Raw genomic sequence first — 18,710 nt, 5'->3', positions numbered from 1 at the left:
AAGTTTGAGGAAAAAGATGTTGAAGCAGTCTTTATTCCATTTGAGAAGATAGCTAAACAGATGGAACGGCCACAGGAAAACTGGACATTGTTGTTACAATCCAGGTTGGTGGGTAGAGCACATGAGGTATATGCTTTGCTGTCAGAAGGAACGTTGGTGGATTGTGATGTGGTAAAAAAGGTTATTTTGAGCGTGTATGAATTGGTTCCTGAGGCACACAGGCAGAAATTTAGGAATATGAGAAAACAGCCTGGGCAAATTTATACTGAGTTTGAAAGAGTAAAACAAAGTAATTTTGACTGGTGGATACGGACATTAAAAATAGAGACAACATATGCAGCTCTTAGAGAAGTAATGCCTTTGGAAGAATTTAAAGATTCAATTCCCTCGGTAGTGAGAACTCATGTGGAAGAACAGAGGGTTCAAATGGGAAGACAAGCAGCAGAGATAGCTGATGATAGAGTTAGTTCATAGAGCTAAACCTTTTCTCTGTCACCCTTTCAAATCGGAAAAGGATAGAAAATGGGAAGGTGAAAGGAAGGCAGGTATTCAGGGAAGCAACAGAGTAGGTGGAAATTCCCAGGTGGAAGCGACATTTGAAAATTGAGGCGTTTTCATTGTAATAAAGTTGGGCGCACAATGCCAGTGTGCTAGAAATTGCAGGGAAAATCTGTTGGAATTATAGGGGTGCAGAAAAGTACTGGGAGTAAGAATACTATGGGTTCTGAGGTTCAGGCACAGGAAAAACCAGTGGTTTGTGTACAAATAAAACAGAAAGAATCAGTGATAGGTAAAGAAGTGGGAACGTGTTCATAATTTACAATTTACCCAAGAGAATTCGGAGGAGCAGGTTGCAGAAATGATGAGAGATTTTGTATGTGAAGGAAAAGTCTTTCCATGTGTACAGGGTGGAGTAGCTAAAGATGTTAAAATTTTAAAGAGACACAGGGGCTAGTCAATCCTTAATGTTGTGGGATAGTGACATTTGTTGTTCAAAGGGAGTTTTGCAGGAACAGGTGATAATAAGCGGGGTTCATGAAGACGTTAAACCTATTCCATCATGTGGAAGATAAATTTAAAGAGTAAGTGGAAAACAGACGAAGTGACTGCTGGAGTGGTGGGAAAATTGCCCATTGCAGGGGTTCAATTTATTCTGGGTAATGATTTGGCTGGATCACAAATGTGGGTGATGCCTATAGCAGTTGAGCATCCTGTAGAGGTGTCTTCAACAGAAGGCACTACAATTATCATGGGTGATTTTAATCTGCATGTTGACTGGGCAAATCAGATTGGCAGAGGTAACATGGAAGATGAATTTGTAGAATGCATCAGGGATTGTTTCTTAGAGCAATACATTGCAGAACCTACCCAGGAACAGGCTATTTTAGATCTAGTAATGTGTAATGAGATAGGATTAATAAGAGAACTCGTAGTTAAGGATCCTCTAGGGGGTAGCGATTACAACATGGTAGAATTTCAAATTCAGTTTGAGGGCTATCACCTTGGGTCTCAAACCAGTGTCCTCAGCTTAAATAAGGGCAATTAAAGAGGTATGAAGAAAGAGTTGTCTAAAGCGGGGTGGGAAAATAGACTAAGGAAGGTCAGTGGATGATCAATGGCAGGCATTTATGCAGATATTTCATAACACTCAGCAAAAATTTATCGGGGTCAAAATGAATTACTCGATGAGAAGGATGGAAACTCTTGTTTAAAAAGGTGCTCAAGGAGAGTATCCAATCAAAAACTATGGCATACAATGCGGCAAAAACTAGTGGTAGGCCAGAGGATTTGGAAATTTTTTTAGGAGCCAGACTTAAAAGTTAATAAAAAGGGAGGAAATTCATTATGAAAGTAAATTGGCAAGAAATATAAAAACAAACAGTAAGAGCTTCTAAGGGTATATAAAAACAAAAAGGGTAGCTAAAGTGAGCGTGGGACCCTTGGAGAATGCAACTGGAGAACTGATAATGAGAAACAGGGAAATGGCACATAACTTAAACCAATATTTTGCATCGGTCTTTACGGTGGAGGACACTATAAACATTATAAAGATATCAGATAAGCAAGCAGCTAATGGGAGGAACGATCTTGTAGGAGTCTCTATCACGAGGGGCAAAGTATTTGACAAACTAATGGGACTAAAGGCAAACAAGTCACCAGGACCTGATGGCCTGCATCCAAGGGTTTTAAAGGAAATGGCTGCAGAGATACTGGAGGCGTTGGTTGAAATATTCCAGAACTCACTGGATTCCAGGAGGGTCCCAGAGGATTGGAAAACCGCTAATGTTACGCCCCTGTTCAAGAAGGGAAGGAGACAAAAAGCAGGAAACTGTAGGCCAGTCAGCCTAACATCTGTAGTTAGGGAAATGCTAGAGTCCATTACTAAGGAAGAAACAGCGGGACACTTAGAAAAGCTTAACACAATCAAACAGAGTCAACATGGTTTTGTGAAAGGGAAATCATGTTTGACAAATTTGCTAGAGTTCTTTGAGGATATAACAAGCAGAGTTGATAAAGGGGAACCGGCAGATGTAGTGTATTTGGATTTCCAGAAGGCATTCGATAAGGTGCCACATAAAAGGCTATTGCACAAGATAGGAGCTCACGATATTGAAGTAATGTATTAGCATGGGCTGAGGGTTGGTTAACACACAGAAGACAGAGTTGGGATTAATGGAACTTTTTCAAGTTGGAAAGACATAACTAATGGCGTGCCACAAGGATCAGTCCTAGGGCCTCAATTATTTACTATCTACATTAATGTCTTGGAGGAGGGGGCAGAGTGTAATGCATCCAAATTTGCTGATGATACAAAAATAGGTGGGAGGGCATGTTGTGATGAGGGCATAAGGAATCCGAAAGGGGGTATAGACAGGTTGAGTTAGTGGGCAACAACTCGGCAGATGGAGTTTAATGTAGGAAAGTGTGAGGTCATGCACTTTGGTAGGAAAAATCAAAAGGCAGACTATTATTTAAATGGAGACTCCAAAGAAGTGCAGCACAGAGGGATCTGGGTGTTCTTGTGCATGAAACACAAAAAGTTAGCATGCAGGTGCAGCAATAATTAAAAAGACAAATGGAATTTTGGCCTGTATTGCTAGGGGGTTGGAGTTTAAAAATAGGGATGTCTCGTTACAACTGTACAGGGTGTTGGTGAGGTCGCACCTGGAGTAGTGTGTGCAGTTTTAGTCCCCATATTTAAGAAAAGTTATATTGGCATTGGAGACAGTTCAAAAGAAATTCACTAGGCTGATTCCTGGGATGAAGGGGTTGGCTTATCAAGAACGGTTAAACAGGTTAGGCCTTTATTCATTAGAGTTTAGAGGAATGAGGGGTGATCTTATTGAAACGTATAAGATTCTGAGGATGCTTGAGGAGATGTTTCCACTAGTGGGGGAATCTTGAACTAGGGACATAGTTACAGAATAAGCGGGCACTCATTTAAAACTGAGATGCAAAGGAAATTCTTCTCTGAGGGTAGTGAATGTCTGGAATTCTCTACCCCAGAGAGTTGTGGAGGCTGAATCACTTAAAGTATTTAAAGAGGGGGTAGATTTTTGAAATATCAGGGAGCTGAGCATTATGAGGAGCTGGCAGGAAAGAGACGTTGAGGCCAATGGCAGATCAGCCATGATCTTATTGAATGGAAGGGCAGGCTTGAGGGGCTGAATGTACTACTCCTGCTCCTATTACTTATGTTCTTATGTTACAGAGAGCATCCTGGATTGTTTCCAGATTGTGTGATAACGAGATCACAGGCTCATAGGTTGAAACAAGAAAAACAGGAAGGGCAGGCAGCTCAAAGGCAGGAAGAAGGTGTTGAAATCCAATTAGCTGACACTGTGTTTGATAACATTGTTCAGGAAGAAAGATTACAGGACAATTCAGCTGAAGTGCTTATCTCATTGAGGGTAGCAGAGTTACAGAAAAAAGCTTTGCAAATACAGCAATTATATCATACAGCTTATTCAGAAACAGAGGCAAAATGTATTCCACAATGTTATTACCTTAAGGGTAATATTTTAATGAGAAAATGGAGGCCGTATCATGTATCAGCAAATGAAAGCTGGAAGGAGGTCCATCAGATTGTTATCCCATTTGGGTACAGAAATGAGATTCTGAGGATTGCTCATGAAATTCCAATGGGGGTACATTTAGGAATTAGAAAGACACAGGCGAAGATACAGAAACATTTTTATTAGCCTAGATTGCATAGGGATGAAATCAAATTCTGTAGAACATGTCTCATGTGTCAGGTGTTAGGGGAACCACAAGCAGTGATTAAGCGAGCACCTTTAATTCCAATTCCAGCATTTGAAGAGCCTTTTACTAGGGTCACAATTGATTGTGTAGGACCCCTCCCTAAGACTAAAAGTGGAAATCAGGACTTACTGACAATAATGGATGTGGTTTACAAGATTTCCTGAATCAATACCTTTGAGAAACCTTACAACAAAGAAGATTGTGGAAGAGTTAACTAATTTTTTTTACAAGATACGGTTCACCTAAGGAAATACAATCAGATCGGGGATCAAATTTTATGTCACAGCTGTTTAAGGAAGTAATGAAGAGTTTGGGGATATAGAAACATAGAAAATAGGAGTAGGCCATTTGGCCCTTCGAGCCTGCTCCACCATTCATTATGATCATGGCTGATCATCCAACTCAATAGCCTGCTCCCGCTTTCTCCCCAAGAGCTATATCTAACTCCTTCATGAAAACATACAATATTTTGGCCTCAACTACTTTCTGTGGTAGCGAATTCCACAGGCTCACCATTCTCTGAGTGAAGAAATTTCTCCTCATCTCAGTCCTAAATGGTCTTCCCCCTTACCCTCAGACTGTGACCCCTGATTCTGGACTCCCCCACCATCAGGAACATCCTTCCTGCATCTACCCTTTCTAGTCCTGTAAGAATTTTATGGGTTTCCCCTCTTATTCTTCTGAACTCCAGCGAATATAATCCTAACCGACTCAATCTCTCCTCAGACGTCAGTCCCACCATCCCAGGAAGCAGTCTGGTAAACCTTCGCTGCACTCCCTCTATAGCAAGAACATCCTTCCTCAGATAAGGAGACCAAAACTGCACACAATATTCCAGGTGTGGTCTCACCAAGGCCCTGTATAATTGCAGCAAGACATCCCTGCTCCTGTACTCGTATCCTCTTGCTATGAAGGCCAACATTCATTTGCCTTCTTTACCGCCTGCTGCACCTGCATGATTACCTTCAGCGACTGGTGCATTAGGACACCCAGGTCTCATTACACATTCCCCTTTCCCAATTTATATTTATTATAGGATAATAATTCGCCTTCCTGTTTTTGCTACCAAAGTGGATAACCTCACATTTATCCACATTATACTACATCTGCCATGCATTTGCCCACTCATTCAGCTTGTCCAAATCACACTGAAGCATCTCTGCATCCTCCTCACAGCTCAACCTCCCACCCAATTTGGAGATATTACATTTAGTTCCCCCATCTAAATCATTAATATATATTGTGAATAGCTGGGGTCCCAGCATCGATCCCTGCGGTACCCCACTAGTTACTGCCTGCCATTCGGAAAAATACCTGTTTTTTTCCTCTTTGTTTTCTGTCTGCCAAACAGTTTTCTATCCATCTCAATACACTACCCCCAATCCCAAGCTCTTTAGTTTTACACGCTAATCTCTTATGTGGAACTTTGTCAAAAGCCTTCTGAAATAAACCACATCCACTGGCTCCCTCTCATCAACTCTAAGTTACAAAACAACTTAAGTCAACAGCTTATCATCCTGAGTCACAAGGGGCTTTGGAAAGATGGCATCAAACTCTAAAAACTATGATGAGCGCATACAGTCAGGATTATCCACAGGATTGGGATAGAGGAATTCCATTCTTCTGTTTTGCTATTAGGGACGCACCCAGTGCAGGTTTTAGTCCTTTCGAACTAGTCTATGGTCATGAGGTAAGGGGACCACTGAAATTGATTTATGAGAAATCTGTGGGTCAAAATTCAGAAACTACTCTCCTGGATTCTGTATCAAACTTCAGGGAGAGATTAGACAGAGCACGTGGGTTGTCTAGGGAACATTTCAAGATATCGCAGCAAGTGATGAAAGTGAAACCAGACAGGAAGGCTACAGCTCGGAATTTTGTTGCTGGAGAGAAAGTGCTAGTTCTGTTACCAATACTGGATGACTCATTAAAGACAAGGTTTAGTGGGCCTTAGAGGATTGAAAAGAAATTGAGTGAAGGAAATTATAAATAATTATTAATAAATATTCCAGATAGAAGAAAGAAGCAGCGGGTGTGTCATGTAAATATGCTTAAAAAGTACTTTGACGGGGAAGAGGACCAAAAGGTGTTAGTGATAGTAGATAAAAAGAAAGAAGTGGAAATGCAGGATTCTGAAATTGATTTTCCTGTAATCAAATTGGATAATGAGGGGGTGCTTGAAAATTTAAATGTAATATTGAGTTACCTTCCAGACAAGTGTCAAAGTGATTTGGAAAAGCTACTGCAGTCACACAAAGCTATTTGTGGGAATAAGTTGGGGAGGACAGATTTAGCTATACATGATGTGCCTGTAGAAGTTGCATCTTCAGTAAGGCAACATCCTTATAGATTAAATCCGGCAAAGTTATCACAAGTACAGAAAGAAATTTACTTCATGCTTAAAATGATATCATTGACTCTAGTTGCAGTAACTGGAGTTCGTCTATTGTACTGGTACCGAAACCGGATGGAACACAAAGAGTGTGTGTGGACTATCAAAAGGTGAATGCGGTGACAAAAACAGATTCATATTCTATACCATATTTGGAGAATTGTATTGAGAAAGTGGGACAATCAAAATTTATCACAAAGGTTGACTTGCTAAAAAGGTATTGGCAAGTATCATTATCGGAGAGAGCAAAGGAAATATCGGCTTTTGTGATGCCAAATGGACTAAATCAGTTTAAAGTCATACCATTTGGTATGAAGAATGCACTTGCGACATTTCAAAGACTGACAAACAAAGTAATTTCAGATCTAAGCAACTGTGCTGTTTATATTGATGACTTAATAGTTTTCAGTCAGGTGTGTGAGGAGCATTTACAACATCTGGAAGAATTATTCTCTCAACTACAAGAAGCAAATTTGGTGGTGAACTTGGCTAAAAGTGAATTTGCAAAAGCGCAAGTTACGTATCTAGGCCAGACTATTGGACATGGTAAGGTGGCTGCAAGAGATGTGAAAGTCAAAGCTATTGTGGATTTCCCAGTGCCTACAACAAAACGAGAAGTTTTGAGATTTCTGGGCATGGGTGGATTTTATTGGAAATTTGTACCAAATTTTAGCAGTTTGGTTGCTCCACTGACTGAACTATTAAAAAAGGAACAAGAAGTTTAAATGGACGCAGGAGTGTCAGAAGGCATTTGATAGTTTGAAAACTATTAATTTCAACACCACTTTTGACAGTACCCAATTACGCCAAGTAATTTAAGTTGGCTGTTGATGCAAGTGATATAGGCATTGGGGCCGAACCGTTACAAGATGATGACACTGGAATTGAAAAACCAATAGGGTATTTTTCATGGAAGTTGAATGCACAACAGAGAAGATATTCAACGATCGAAAAGGAGACTTTGGGTTTGGTATCAGCATTGTAGCATTTTGAAATCTATGTGGCAAACAATTTGTCAGGAACAATTGTTTGTACAGACCACAATCCTTTAAAATTTCTGGACAAATTTCGAGGCAGAAGTGTAAGGCTATGCAGAAGGAGTTTATTACTGCAACCATTTAATCTACAGATTATACATGTAGCTGGATGAGAGAATCTGATTGCAGGTGCTTTATTAAGAGTTTGAAGCTTAAAGGGAAAATTGGACATTTAAAAACCTGGACTCTGAACTGGAATGATTTCTGTTGATGCGAAAGGTTTGCATTTATATTATGTTAATGCATACATCTAGTAATGGAATAGTGTAAGTATATAGATAAGTATACAAGATAGTATAAGATGGGTTAATGAAAATGAAGCCTTCTTTTTAAATTATGATGCCGCATTTTTCAATACAGAAGGGGATGTCAAGAAGATATAATTCTTATACTGTTATTGGAATTTATTGTAAAATAGAGTAATAGTGGATGCGTCTGTGTGTGTGACAGAGAGAGAGGGAGAGATTTAATTGAATTAGAGGAAGCAAGTCTGGGTGCTTTGATCTAAGAGAGGTTAGGTTTGAAATGTTAATTAGGTAAACATAGGGAAGTTTAGAAACATAGTTGTCAAGGGAACATTTGCATTTTGAAACAGATCAGACTAGATTGTTTTTGGAGGAGGGGTGAAATGTGTCACCTAGCCAGATGATGTTTAGAAGCGGTGTGTTTATTCTTCCCAAAGATTATTGGTAAAACATAGTGCAATGAGGGGTCTTATTATCAGGGAGATAAAGTCCAAGGACATAGTGAAACAATGGGTATTTGCACTTAAAGAAAAATATATGTATAAAGAAGGAGCGGTGGCTCTGTGTAAGGGGAGGCATTTTTAAGACCTTACAGTGTGTGAAAAAGCCTTCAGCACCTATGCCTTAAGCTGCTGTCTTCAAAGGACTGACATTAAGAAAGCTCAAAAGTTAAGAAAGCTCAAATGGAAGTTAACTTGTTCAGGGTATCATATTTCTTTGCCTGGGTTTTTTAAAATCTGTCTTACTGTTGCCTTAACAGAAGTGTAACTGGGAGTTAGATTGAGTAGGGGATTTATAAGTTATCATAGCAGTAATTTGTAGATTTATGTATTTAAAGTCATTTCTTCTATTGATAAATGCTTAATATAGTTTTGTAAAAAAGACTTGGTGGTCTTATTACTACTGAATTCAGGACATGCATCTCAAAATTTATACAAATTGCAAAACAAGTTGTGGCAGTTGTTTCAAGTTTCCCTTTGGGATTTGAACAACACAGCATTTACCATCGGCTGTGCCAAAACATGTTAAAGGCGCTGTACAAATGTAAATCATTGTTGAAATAGAGAAGCCGCTGCAACATCAGAAGAGATACCATAAAACGACATCTCACAATATCCTGAGTTAATAATTGATCTCCAAACTGAATTAAACTAAGAGCATCAGAGGGAAACTTGAAAAACAGCATACTATGCTGACAGTAGTATTTTGCTCAAAGATAAAAGGAAATACTTAAAATTCCAATTGTTTAATGCTGCTTCATTTTACCAAGCTGGACTGTACAAAACCCTTTAGGGCAAACTAAGCTTTGATGACACACTGTACTGGTGTTTTTCTCGCAACAGGTGTATGTAAACTAACCTAAGAAGTTCTGAAGTTTCTGAATGCAAAAAGCTGAAACAGGAATTGGCCGTGGAAATTTTAAGAAGAAGCATGCTGGAAGGTCCACACTGTTGGCATTAGTCACAGAAGAGAAGGAAGGTGTGCTGGAGGAGAAAAAAAAGAGATAGGGTTACTTCACGGTTACCCAACAGTCAGGACATGGAGTCAGATTTACTTGCGGCATTTCAGAGCTCTTACGCTGTAGTGTTGTCAGGAACCTTATTTAGCCTGTCAGTAACAAACAAAATATTTCCTAAACAAAAACAAAAATACCTGGAAAAACTCAGCAGGTCTGACAGCATCTGCGGAGAGGAATACAATTAACGTTTCGAGTCCGTATGACTTTTCAACAGAACTAAGGAAAAATAGAAGAGAGGTGAAATATAAGCTGGTTTAAGGGGGGATGGGGCAGGTAGAGCTGGATAGAGGGCCAGTGATAGGTGGAGATTGCCAAAAGATGTCATATTTCTTATATTCTGTTAAGGCAAAATATTAATTTTCTGCTGACATATTTATCATCCCAAATTGTTCCCACTATACCACCATTACACTTGCCTTTGCCAGCATTTAGGTGCCAGTTTGGCTCAGTTGTTGATACTCCATCATTAAATCAGAAGATTGAGCTCAGGTCCCACAATGGGCTTGAACACATAATCCAGGCTCACACCTCTGGACCATTCTAAGGGAATGCTGCATTGTCAGAAGTGTGGTCTTTCTCCAGCCTGTTCTGGGGTTCAGATGGATGGCAAAGACTGCATGACACTCTTTGAAGAAATGCAGGCAGTTCTCCCAGTGCCGTAGTCAACATTCACTCCTCAACCAGGAGGCATGAAATACAGATGAACTGGTCATTGTTTCATTTGCTGCTTGTGAGCCTTTGCCTTGGGCAAAATGACTGCCACAGTTGCCTCCGTAACAACGGCTAGACTTGATAAAAGCACTGAGGCACTTTGGTATCCCTTGAGGACATAAGCCTCGTTGCAAATGCAAACTCCTTCCTTACTTCATCCTAGCATTATATAACATAAAATACTACATTTTGGAAAAGTAAAACCTTTAAACTAACAGATAACTGGACATTTTTAACAATAATTATTGATAAATAAAAAGCACAGAGTTGAGCAAGACAGGCACCCAATTCACTCTCACTTGGTGGCATTGGGGGTTTTGACACATGCTAGTGTCATTTACAAGGTGATATAAGCAAAAACCTGGGCATTTGACCAAAGGCTTCTCCTACAATTTAGGGAATGGTGTTACGATCCCAGCTGATATTAATACTGGATAAGTCAGATCCCAAAGTGAAAGCTGACTTGATAGATTCTAACTTTTTTTTAAGGAACCTTGGCAGGAGGTTACTGAACAAATTCGCCAGAGTCTGGTTAACTTTAACACAAAGAATAAAATATTTATTAAAACAAGAAAAATGAACTATATTATACCAGACAAAAAGGTTGGAAAGATCTCAATATAAACACAAGGTGACAATTCAAATTCCCACTATTCCTCTACCCCAGCAATATCTTTACACACGCAAACCAGTGTAGAGTTATCACTAGCTTGACACAAAGGCTTCCTCGTTTGGGACTGGCACAGTTGCAAATGGTTTTCTCCGAGTGAATTGCTGAGCGTTCAGTTGATGTTTTTCATCCAACTCATATCTCTTCCTGAGATATCGAAAAACAGCACTCTAAGCCCACTGTTTCTCCAACAGCAGAGCAAACCAAATGACTTCCCTAAACTCAGTCTTCCAGTAGCAGCTCTGCTAAGCTGATCACTGAATTCTATAACTGATTATTCAGTTAACTACTGTCCCGATAGCCTTCAAGGGTTTCTTCTCAGAGAGCTGAAAATCCCTCTCTTCACTCTCTGACACACACTGAGCACTCCCTCTCTCAACCTCCTCTCCTTGTCTGTGTCTGTGTCATTAGATCACTGTCGCTAGGCAATAGTAGAGCTTTTTCTACTTTGTTTTTTCTCCTCCCAGAATCACTGAATTTTCAACCCCTTGTAACCCATCTCTTTAATTTCAGGGGTTGTAAAACCTAATTAAATATGTATATATACAAACAAACCTAAAAGACTTGGCCTTTTGGTCAGGGAGTCCATCCAGACTTTCAGGCACCAGGGCTCACAAACCATCTAAGTGAAACTGAAACCATTTTACCTTTCTTAGCACACAAATATATATGTATTCAACTTAATAAATTACACATTGTTCATAATGTATGTAACATAGAGAGCCTATTTTAAAATAATTCCTGTATCAAATTATGCAAAACAGTGTACAAGCCATACAGAATATAAATAACCCTGCAATAGCAAAGCATATTACATTAAATCACCAAAACTAAAGACAGGCTTGGTAAACACTTAACAAATAGTGGCTCTCTCAATGGTTAATGCGCCAATCCAATTTCCTTAGGAAATCACTGATCATCTCTGCTCCACCACCCTTGTAGGCAGCAAGTTCCAGGTCATTTACCACTTGCTGCATAATAAAAAGTTCTTTATCACATCTTCCCAGTATCTCTTGCCCAAAAGCTTAAATCTGTGTCTCCTAGTCCTTGTACCATCAGCTAAGGGGAACATCTTCCCTTTGTCTACTTTATGAGACCTGTCATAATCTTGTAAATCTCCATCAAATCTCCCCTCCCTCCTTTGCTCCAAGGAAAGCCACCCCAGCTTCTCCAACCTAACCTTATAGCTAAAATCCCTCATCCCTGGAATCAGTAGTAAATCTTCTCTCAAGGGCCCTCACATCCTTCCTAAAGTTTGGCTGGATACAATATTCCATATGTGGCTTAACGGAAGTTTTATAAAGGTTCAGCATAACTTCCCTGCTTTTGTACTCAACTTCATTTATGAAGCACAAGATCCCATATGCTTTGCTAACTACTCTATCAATATGTCCTGCCACCTTCAAAGACCTGCTTAGGCTTTTATTCTGGATTCAAGAGGCACTTACTTTATATTTGCAGTGTTGCTGCAAAGCAAAACTACCAACTATAGTTATGATGTAAATGCATGTCGATGAGGACAATTATTAGTCTGTCAGAACTATTTTCAATCATTGCATAGCCATGTTAGGAAAGTGCCTTTTAACACTATACTTAAACAATTACTTCCAAACCATAATGCTTGAGCAAGGATTGCTTTTAGCCCAAATTCCCCATTCAAGCAATCCCAGCAGCAAGTTTCCTTACCCTTTGTTGTCTGTGGGATGGGAGCCAGTGATCAGGGGAGCTATAGGCAGTTTACACATTCCCGTGGGACCCTCAATCGTTACAAACACATTCATGCCCAAAGAACGGGGAACTGCACAGGGAGAATAAAAACAATTAGCTGCAAAACTACAACAGAACAAAATGGAAAATAAACAGAAGTTCCTAATTCTTGCTACTTAATGTTTGTTACCTATAAAATAGCATTATAAAAAAATAATAAAGAGGTCTGACTATCACAAGGGTGTAAGCACCTACGTTTCCAAGGTTGAAGCAGTTTACAATACTCACCCAAACCTATTTATCAGTGTAAGAAAAGTTTTCCCATTTTGTTTCCTAGAGTTTGCAGCTTCCAACATGCTGTATTGTATTTTCTTTCTTTAGAAGTTGGTATTCTGATTGTCGCACTCAAAGTGTTGTTTTTGATCACTTCATGGGAATTAGGATATCTTACTAAAGTTACAATATTCAGCTGACTGACATGGGGTTATTACAGAACAATCTCAGTCTAACCTGTTCTAAATTAAGTCCAATAATATCAGGTGTCCATAATGGTGGAATATATGGTATGACCTCAGATATCAGCCTGCCCTAGATTGTCAAAAGCATGGGATATGGGCCAATCATAGAAGGAAAATGTACAGACAGTTTCATTATTTTTATACAGAATTAGATGAATGTGTGAAACAGGCTTCTCAAATACGATGATCTTACAGGAGAATTGGTTAGATATTTGAGGGAGTAGGCAATTCAGCAGCTTAGTTTTTTTGGGACCAGCCACAAAATCTTATAGTCGGAGTGTGAATTCCCCAACCAGATCCACCAAGTTCATCACTTAAAGCCCTTGAACCCAATATTTAAATAATGTTATTGTCCTGTAGCTCATCGATCCTTTAAGTATGTAATTTCTACCCTGGTTTCTATTACTCATGGAAAGCTTTGTTTATAATGTTTGGTATTGGGGGAAAAACGTCTCAAAATTGAGTTCCTTCCAAAAATAAACTGTAATCCAATTGGAGATGCTCTTGTTTTAAGCCCTCAGCTAAAACATACAGTCTATTTACTAATGTCTAAGGTTTCTGTAAAAGTCACCACATCCATTATATAAGTCATGCACCATGACACTAATTGCTCAGTTTGGTTTCTCCTTGGGGTGGGTGCAGAGTTACAAGGGCAAAGACATTAATGAAACTTCAAATCACATGTTCAAAATGGAAAAAAAATTAAATCGTATGCCATCTTTGGCAGCGGATAGATTTGATTTAAAACGAAATCTGGGGAAACCACACCCCACCCTCACCCCCGCCACTTTAGCTTTGTAGTCTCCTAGATAACAAAAGGATCCTCTGCACGCATTAACATTACAACTGGACTACAAAGAGAAAACTACACCGAAAACTTAATGTAGCAAGAACTCACTGTCCTAGAAGTTACTCATCCCATTCTCAGCCCCGTCCATTAATTTTCTGATAACAAGCATACCATTATTTTCATTAAGGTTCATCGGTGCACCAGTTCCCTCTTCAAACAGGTCATAAGGAGAGATGTAGTACTTCAAGTTCATTAAGTGCCCTGTAAAATCAAGCAAAGATAACTTGACTCAAAACACATCTACCACTAAACAAACTGGTAGAAACAAAATTGAAAGCATTGGAAAAAATCAATCAGCATCTGAAAGAGAAAGATAGCTTTGCGTGGTATGATTCATCTGTTTTAATGGAGAGTTTCATTGAAATATTAACGTACCCGTCACCATCTGTTCTTATGTAAAGATCAGGCACTAGAGTGAGATGCTGCAGAGCTGCTGCTGCTACCTTAACATGAGTCACCAGCTTCTGGGTGGGGGATGCGGGGGGACAGGGTGTCTATTCATACCATTGTGGTAGCCCATGAGTTGGGCACAGGGTTGGACTTATGGCAGACTGATAGACAAATGTCTGTCTTACAGCAAACAGTCTATTTAAACAGCACACTACTGCAAATGGTCAATTTACTCAGCAAACAGAGCCTGTAGAAACTGCAGCAGACAGAACTCATGACCGAAACTACAGCAACTACAGTCACTAAAAATGGTGACTTCTCCAGCAAAATACAGTGGGTAAAGATAGTTATGCATGTAATGTCAGTCCCAAACACTTACAGCAGCACAGTAGCCAGGCATGACTGACATGGGAGTTACCCAATCATCTCCATTCTGACTGGGTATGTTGGTGTTACTATATGTAGCCTAGGTGAAGGAGGTTAAACTAAAATTCAAAAGATTGCTAACTGCTCTGAGACTACCGTGAGTTTTGCAAAGTAGTGCAATCTAATTCCATTGTTGCTATTGTTTCAGTGACGCAACACACTTAATATCGATCGCCCTACCATGCCAAGCTCTTTATCTACTGTCCAGAAATACGCAAAGGTCAAATATTGAAAGTAACATACCACCACTCCTCGGGGTAAGATAACCAACACTTCCTTGAAGTATTGTATCAAGGTTACTTGCATTTGTTGCTAACCTGCAATATGAAGAAAAAAAAGAGATCTTATGACTGGATTACAAAACCAATGTTGCAAACGAACATTTCTAATTAATCCTCTCACAACGACTTTCTGAAATTTTTATCACATCCCAATGCTCTCATTTGGTGCATGCATAAAAAAATGAAGACCCTGTGAAGATATCCAGCTCTTTTGAGGGCTCAGTCATTTTTTGAGTGAGAAGCTAAACGCAGGCTCGAGGAATGTCCCTGTTCTGATTCCTGGGACTGCAAATGGTCTGCAGGAGAGAAATCAGCCAGAACTCCTAATTACTGTTCAATGATGCCTATTGCAAAGATTAGCACCTGCCCACTGGATGAAGACAGGATCAAGTTTGGCCATGAGCTCTCCACAGTCAAAATAGCCACCAAGTGAGAGGTGCCAGTGTAACATACTTAAGCAAAAAGTCAACAACTTCAGGAATACGAGGAAAGGGGAGAAAATTGCAAGGAAAAGTAATTTAAAACTCACCAAACAATACATCAGATAATCTAGCTGGCTCGCAATGCCGGCTTCAATTATGAGCCCATGGTGACCTAAACAAGTGGTGTCCAATACACTCATCACTTGCCACATGTGGCAAATCAGTCACAGGCGTGGCGAATTGAGGGACAGGACTAAAGATGAGCCGTGGTGCACTGCACTACGACAGCAGCTCTGTCAAAAAATATTTTAAGTAGCAGCAACTAATCACTACTCAGCATTAGTGGGGAGGCGGTGACGTGGTGGTATGAATTGATGCTTATCAGGTGAGTGATTTTAGTAGGGTGGAAATTAGGACCCTGCAGCAGCCCATTCAACTGAGGACCCAGATATAATAGCAGAGCATTTAGAATTATATAATCTAATCAAGCAGAGTCAGCATGGCTTCATGAAGGGGAAATCATGCCTGACAAATTCATTAGAATTCTTTGAGGAGGTAACTAGCAGGATAAAGGGGAACCAGTAGATGTAATATATTTGGATTTCCAAAAGCGCTTGATAAGGTACCGCATGTAAGGCTATTTAATAAGATAAGAGCCCATGGTGTTGGGAGTAGTATATTAACATGGATAGAGGATTGGCTAACTAATAGAAGACAGAGAGTTGGGATAAGGGAGGCATTTTCAGGGTGGCAACCTGTAACTAGTGGAGTGCCACAGGGATCAGTGCTGGGGCCTCAATTATTTGCAGTATATATTAATGATCTAGAAGAGGGAAGTGAATGTACTACTGCCAAATTTGCAGATGATACAAAAATAGGTGGGAAGGCAAGTGGTGAGGATGACATAAGGAGTTCAAAGAGGGATACAGACAGGTTAAGTGAGTGGGCAAAGAAGTGGCAGATGGAATATAATGTGGGAAAATATGAGGTTATGCACTTTGGCAGGAAGAATAGAGGAGCTGAATATTATTTAAATGAAGAAAGACTGCAGAAGGCTGCAGCACAGAGGGAGTTGGGAGTCCTTGTGCATGAATCCCAAAAAGCTAACATACAAGTTCAACAAGTAATAGGGAAGGCAAATAGAGTTTTCTTTTCCTACCTATTTCCATTATTTTTAAATCTATACCTTTAATGCCCTGTTAGTCTTTCCACCCCACCCCCACTAGAGCTGTACCTTGCGTGTCCTGCCATCCATTCTTAATTAGCACATTCGTTTAGATATCACCACCTTCAACGCCTCTTTGTTCCTTTGTCTGTGACATCTTTTGATTATCTGCTCCTATCACTGCTTGCTTGTCCCTACAACCACCCTCCCCCCACCCCCCAACTTCTCTCCCCCCACCCCCACCTTAAACCAGCTTATATTTCACCCCTCTCCTAATATTACTCAGTTCTGTTGAAGGGTCATGAGGACTCGAAACGTCAACTCTTTTCTTCTTCGCCGATGCTGCCAGACCTGCTGAGTTTTTCCAGGTAATTCTGTTTTTGTTTTGGATTTCCAGCATCCGCAGTTTTTTGTTTTTGTTTTTAAGGCAAATGGAATGTTGGCCTTTATTTCAAAGGGAATGGAGTATAAAAATAGGGAAGTCTTGCTAAAACTATACAAGGCACACCTAGAATACTGTGAACAGTTTTGGTCCTCTTATCTAAGGAAAGATATACTGGCATTGGAGGCAGTCCAGAGAAGATTCATAGTTGATTCCGGGTAGGGAGGGATTTTCCTATGAGGAGAGGTTGAGTAGGTTGGGCCTGTACTCATTGGAGTTTAGAAGAATGAGAGGCGACCTTACTGAAACATAAAAGATTTTAGGAGGCTTGGCAGGGTTGATGCTGAGAGGTTGTTTCCCCTTGTGGGAGGGTCTAAAGCCAGAGGGCATAATCTCAGAGTAAAGGGTTGCCCATTTAAAACAGAGATGAGGAGGAATTTCTTCTCTGGGAGGGTAATTAATCTTTGGAATTCTTTACCGCAGAGGGCTGTAGAAGCTGGGTTGTTAAGTATGTTCAAGGCAGAGATAGACAAATTTTTAATCAGTCAGGGAATCAAGGGTTATGGGGAAAAGGCAGGAAAATGGAGTTGAGGATTATCAGATCAGCCATGATCTCATTGAATGGTGGAGCAGACTCGATAGGCCGAATGGCCTACTTCTGCTCCCACGTCTTATGGTCTTAAGACTCTGTCTGACACAATCCATGACCACATCAGAAGCATAAAATCCTGCAGAAAATACAATCCTTAACATTAAAAAAATTGTAGTCTAGCTTCAGGTATGTGGTAAATGAAGGCATTATGTTACACTGGCACCTCTCACTTGGCGGCTATTTTGACTGTGGAGAGGTCATGGCTGAGCTTGGTCCTGTCTTAAGACCATAAGACATAGGAGCAGAAATTAGGCCATTCGGCCCATCGAGTCTGCCCGCCATTCAATCATGGCTGATAAGTTTCTCAACCCCATTCTCCCGCCTTCTCCCCGTAACCTTTGATCCCCATACCAGTCAAGAACCTATCTATCTCGGTCTTAAATACACTCAATGACCTGGCCTCCACAGCCTTCTGTGGCAATGAATTAAATCTTTACCCAGCGGACATGTGCAAATCTTTGCAGCAGGCATCACTGGATAGAGATTAGGAGTTCTGGCTGATGCTGAAATATTTTAGTTGCTACACCTTAACTAGATGCTTTAAAAAAAATTATTCACAGGATGTGGGTTGCGCTGGCTAGGCCAGCATTTACCTAACTGCCCCTGAGGAGGTGGTGATGAGCTGCCTAGGTGAGCTGTGTAGGTACATCCACAGTGCTGTTAGGGAGGGAGTTCATTCCTTTTAGACTTTGTAGCGGTTTGATTCAACTGAGTGGCTTGTTAGGCCATTTAGAGCACAGTTAAGAATCAACCACTTTGCTGTGGGTCTGGAGTTGCATGTAGGCCAAGTTTCTTGCCCCAAAGTGCATTAATGAACCAGATGGAGTTTATCGAAGATGGTTTCACGGTTACTATTACTGAGATTAGTTTTTAGTTTCAGATTTTATTTTGATTAATGAATTTAAATTCTGCCAGCTGCCAAAGTGGGATTTGAACCAGAGTCTCCAGGCCAAACCTGAGCCTCTGGATTATTAGTCCTGTGACATTACCACGAGGCCACTACCTCCCCCTAATGCTGTGTAGTGATTAGTTGTTGCTACTAAAAATATTCTCTGACAGAGCTGCTGTCACAGTGCAGTG

General features: G+C 40.2%; 2 protein-coding genes across 6 annotated transcripts in view; one reads left to right on the top strand and one right to left on the bottom strand.

The window, feature by feature from the left end:
- The window catches only part of LOC144667837 (alpha-2,8-sialyltransferase 8F-like), a 1,155,130-nt gene that overhangs the window by 742,645 nt on the left and 393,775 nt on the right, over positions 1-18,710 (top strand). The gene's annotated exons all lie outside the window — the stretch shown is intronic.
- Positions 1-18,710, bottom strand: part of med1 (mediator complex subunit 1) — a 52,464-nt gene that overhangs the window by 17,654 nt on the left and 16,100 nt on the right. For both annotated transcript variants that reach the window (XM_078529339.1, XM_078529340.1), the window contains exons 9-12: positions 14,972-15,045; positions 14,024-14,113; positions 12,524-12,635; positions 9,297-9,421 (exon numbers count right to left, since the gene is read on the bottom strand). In XM_078529339.1, coding sequence (XP_078385465.1) covers positions 9,297-9,421; positions 12,524-12,635; positions 14,024-14,113; positions 14,972-15,045 — 401 coding nt within the window. The remainder of the gene's footprint in view (positions 1-9,296; positions 9,422-12,523; positions 12,636-14,023; positions 14,114-14,971; positions 15,046-18,710) is intronic.

This window comes from Cetorhinus maximus, chromosome 25, assembly GCF_964194155.1.
Source record: "Cetorhinus maximus chromosome 25, sCetMax3.hap1.1, whole genome shotgun sequence".
Classification (NCBI taxonomy): domain Eukaryota; kingdom Metazoa; phylum Chordata; class Chondrichthyes; order Lamniformes; family Cetorhinidae; genus Cetorhinus; species Cetorhinus maximus.
This window is presented reverse-complemented; position numbering and strand designations above follow the sequence as displayed.